At 31.6% G+C, this 3,939-nt stretch overlaps 1 protein-coding gene across 1 annotated transcript in view; it reads left to right on the forward strand.

Moving 5' to 3' along the window:
* Window positions 1–3,939, forward strand: part of LOC112682546 (oocyte zinc finger protein XlCOF6.1-like) — a gene marked incomplete in the record, with an annotated part of 7,023 nt that overhangs the window by 2,336 nt on the left and 748 nt on the right. Inside the window, 1 exon segment of the mRNA XM_025553176.1 lies at window positions 3,623–3,939. Within this exon segment, the coding sequence (XP_025408961.1) occupies window positions 3,623–3,939 (317 nt within the window).

The following is a 3,939-nucleotide window of genomic DNA, read 5'->3' on the forward strand; positions in this document are numbered from 1 at the left end:
GTCGTTGAACTACGGTGCCTTATCGCGCGATTACGATAGATAACATTAATACATTTAATAAAAACGATACGCGACCGTACAACTAACTTTTAACGTATTTAAAAGATTTTTTATCAATCTGTGTACTATTGAAGCAGTTGTGTAGTTTTCGTCACCTAATACTTCTGTGACAATTTTAAATGGTTCCAGTAATTTCAATTAATCTTTCATATTTTTAAATTCACCAGAAGCCATTTATGAATTTTTTTGTTTTTAGAAATAATATTATTAATTGAATTTTTACACACTAAGACACTATCAATCATATCACATATCGAGTTCCAACGAGTAACACAGTCTTGAACTAGTTTATGTTTTTTTTCGCTACACTTTTCTTGTTCATTTTCAACTTCATTTTGTGCAGAAGCACTTCTATTAAAATATCCCACTATTTTTCTCAGTTTATCAATTAATTCTTTTACCATATCATTATGGAGCCCTGCATTTATAGATAACTGTATAGAGTGAGCAGTACATCTAACTAAATATGTTTGATCCTTGGAATTTATAGCTTTGACCATATTCGCAGTATGATCACATAAAACAGCACTAACTTTATTTTCAATGTTCCAAAATTTAAGAATAGATTTTAAATTGTTGACGATATTTATTGAAGTGTGGGACTCAGGATCTTCCACTGTTTCTAAAATGCGTGTACGTAAACACCACTTTTCTAAATAATGATAAGTTACACATAAATATCTGTGATTTGCCAGTGACGTCCAAAAATCAATTGTTATACAAACATGTGGAATATTTTTTAAAAAACATTTTAAATTTTCTCTTCCGTTTATTGCTGTCTGTTCAATAAGTCTAGTTATTGTTTGTTTACTAGGAAAAATATACTCAGGTACGGCTATTTCCATAAATTCAAGAAAACCTTCCCTTTCTATAATACTCAAAGATCTTAAATCTTTAATAACAAATTTCATCAGGCTTTTTGTTATTTCCATAGTTCGTTTAGTTTTGTTTGATAATTTGGATGGAATTTGCTTAAAATATGGAATCAAACTGACGTACTTGACGTACTTGGTTTTGTACATGAACATTGCTGAAAATGTGATTTGAGATGAGTCGTATTTCCACTATAACCAACAGCATATTTGCACTTACAAAAAACTTGATTTTTATTTGACATAATCCCCTTTTTATTAACTTTAAATCCAAAATGTTGCCGTATATCATTTCTAGCACCAGATAACGGTACTAATTTAAAAATTTCACTAATTTTATTTAATATAAATATAAAATAAAGAGCAAAATAAAATAATTACGACGTCTCACCCCGAGTTAACAATCCACACTGAATTTAGATTAAATTGTTTGATGTGGTGAGCTATTTGAAATAGCTAATTTATTTTGTAATAGCCTATTTCTTTGAAACATATCGTGTAACGTTTGACTCTCCTCTATGTGTCGGATCGTCAAGGTATACGTATATGTATATATTTCCAAGTATATTAGACAGTGTTTTTATATAAATAGATGATAATAATATTTATTTATAAAATTACAAATATGACACAAACATATATAGCATTTATATGAAGATATATTACTGATTATTTTAGTTTAAAATGTTGAATGATTGATGGAGAACAGTTCCTCCCAAACCGCAAGAGCTGCTTGGCTTGTCTGCGGCAAAAGTGGCGGGCGGCTGAACCAGCGGTGGGATGTCCTGGATTGAGTTGGTAAAAAAAAGATAAAATACGACGGGCAGCGGCACTGTGGATGGCGGCTAATGTTCGTATTGCTAGGGAAGTTGACGACGTCACAGTTGATGAAGTTCAACTGGCTAGTTGTCAGTCTACTTGACTACGGGGAACTACGTAACATATAGTGAAATACAACGAATTATATTCTATATGCATAGTACCCATGGAAGTTCGACAGAACAACTGCGAGAGAGGTGATTTTGAGTTTATTTGGCCGGGTATTTAAGCGTGTCAGATCTGGATTTGTATAGCAGAGTGTAGGTTAGCGATGTTTTTGGTTTTTCTTAGTTTTCTTTTAAATTGAAGATGTATTGTGACGCGGAGTAGTTTCGAGAAGTGCTTACAGATATATATTGATGATTTTTTAGCAGTGGAGATCACGAAATTAATTTGAAAGATTAGAAAATGTAAAAGAAGTTCGGAAAGAAAATCGTCAGTGAAAAAAGAGCGCTCTATATATTGGATATTAACTGACGCGAAAGGTGCGACGCACCGCGCATATCAAAGAGAGCGGGTTCGTCGGTGTCAGTTGCATAATTGGACACCGCTAGGTGGCGACGCATACGTGGTTCACGCTACATTCGCCTCATATTATAATTTAGTATCTACTTTATACTTTTACAGATATAATTTTATTAATTTAATTCAATTTAATTCAAAAATACCAAAAATAATTTAATCGTTTGTAAAATTCCGAGCCCCGATTAATCACACCGATATCGCGATATTTTCGATAATTATTTTTAGATATCGATATCGAAATTATTAAGAAAATATCAACGATATCGATATCGTTGGCTAGAGGTACGGTTTCCTATCTGCGGCTGGCCGCTACGACTGAACGCCACGACTAGTCGCAATGACTGATCGATATTTAAACTGCGAACATGGTTTCCAATGTGCGATCGACGCGTGCGTGTCAAAAATAGTCGTTGCGGCTTGTGACTGTAGTGATCCGATAGCAATATTATCGATCAGTCGCATGCGTGTTGTCAACTGTTTATTTTTATTTAATTTATTAGTTATTTATTAGTTATTTAACGCAATATAAAATAATTATGCCAAAAAGTATAATGTCAAAATTTTTGCCCAACGAGGACGAAATTTTAGTATTGTAAATACTAATTGTATTTTTTATTGTAAAAAAACTGTCGATTGATTTTCTTTTATTAATTTCTAATCGATTATTATACATTTCATCTTCTTCTTCTTCCTCCTCTAATAGAAGACTAATTATTGTATTATTATTAATAATAATTTCCTCCATCACAGTTCGTACAATTCGTAAGGTACAACAATAGTTATTAAAATAAAAAGTTATAAGCTAAATACGTCTGCACATTACTAAATATTGGAATAAAATGAACTATTATACACCAGCTGCAAAGTAAAGTCGCATATAGGAAACCAGTCGGCACGCAGCGTTCAGTAGTTGTGACTAGTCGTTGCGGCCAGCCGCAGATAGGAAACCGTACCTTAATACTATTATTTTTATTGTATTATTAAAGAAAAACTTAAATAAAAAATATTTTATATTTTTTATTATATTAGGTATGTATAGGACCAAAGTGGAACTAGATATTTTTTTACGCCCGGGGAAAATGTTAAAATTACATTCTATCATAAATCAATAATTGAATACTCTTCTCGAACATTTTTTTCTAATAATTAACATACAATCATACTAATTGGGTTTTAACAAAGTTAAAAATATCAAATTAGGTGTTAATAATTAAAAAATTACACCCTTTACAATTTTATGCCTGGTTGATAAATACTGATATTTTCATACACGATATATGATTACATTTTTTCAACATAATAATTTTGTATAGACGTATAATAAAATAAGCTATATTTATTTCTAGGCGACTTTTTCGGATAGCACAGTTTTTCCGAATGAAATTAACAGATGTAAACATCAATCCGTTTATGATGAACATGAAAAACCACCATTTGCATGTAATGTATGTGATAAATCGTTTTCACAGAAATGTAGTTTGAATGTACATTATAGAACGCATACCGGTTATAAAACCTACGCGTGTGATGTTTGTGAAAAATGCTTTATGTCAAGCAGTAAACTAGCTATACATTGTAGATCGCATACCGGTGAAAAACCATTTGCGTGTGGTGTATGTGGTAGATCGTTTTCACATAAATGTTCTTTGACAACACATTACAG

The sequence above is a fragment of the Sipha flava genome, unplaced genomic scaffold (genome assembly GCF_003268045.1).
Source record: "Sipha flava isolate LNK unplaced genomic scaffold, YSA_version1 206_pilon_pilon, whole genome shotgun sequence".
Classification (NCBI taxonomy): Eukaryota; Metazoa; Arthropoda; class Insecta; order Hemiptera; family Aphididae; genus Sipha; species Sipha flava.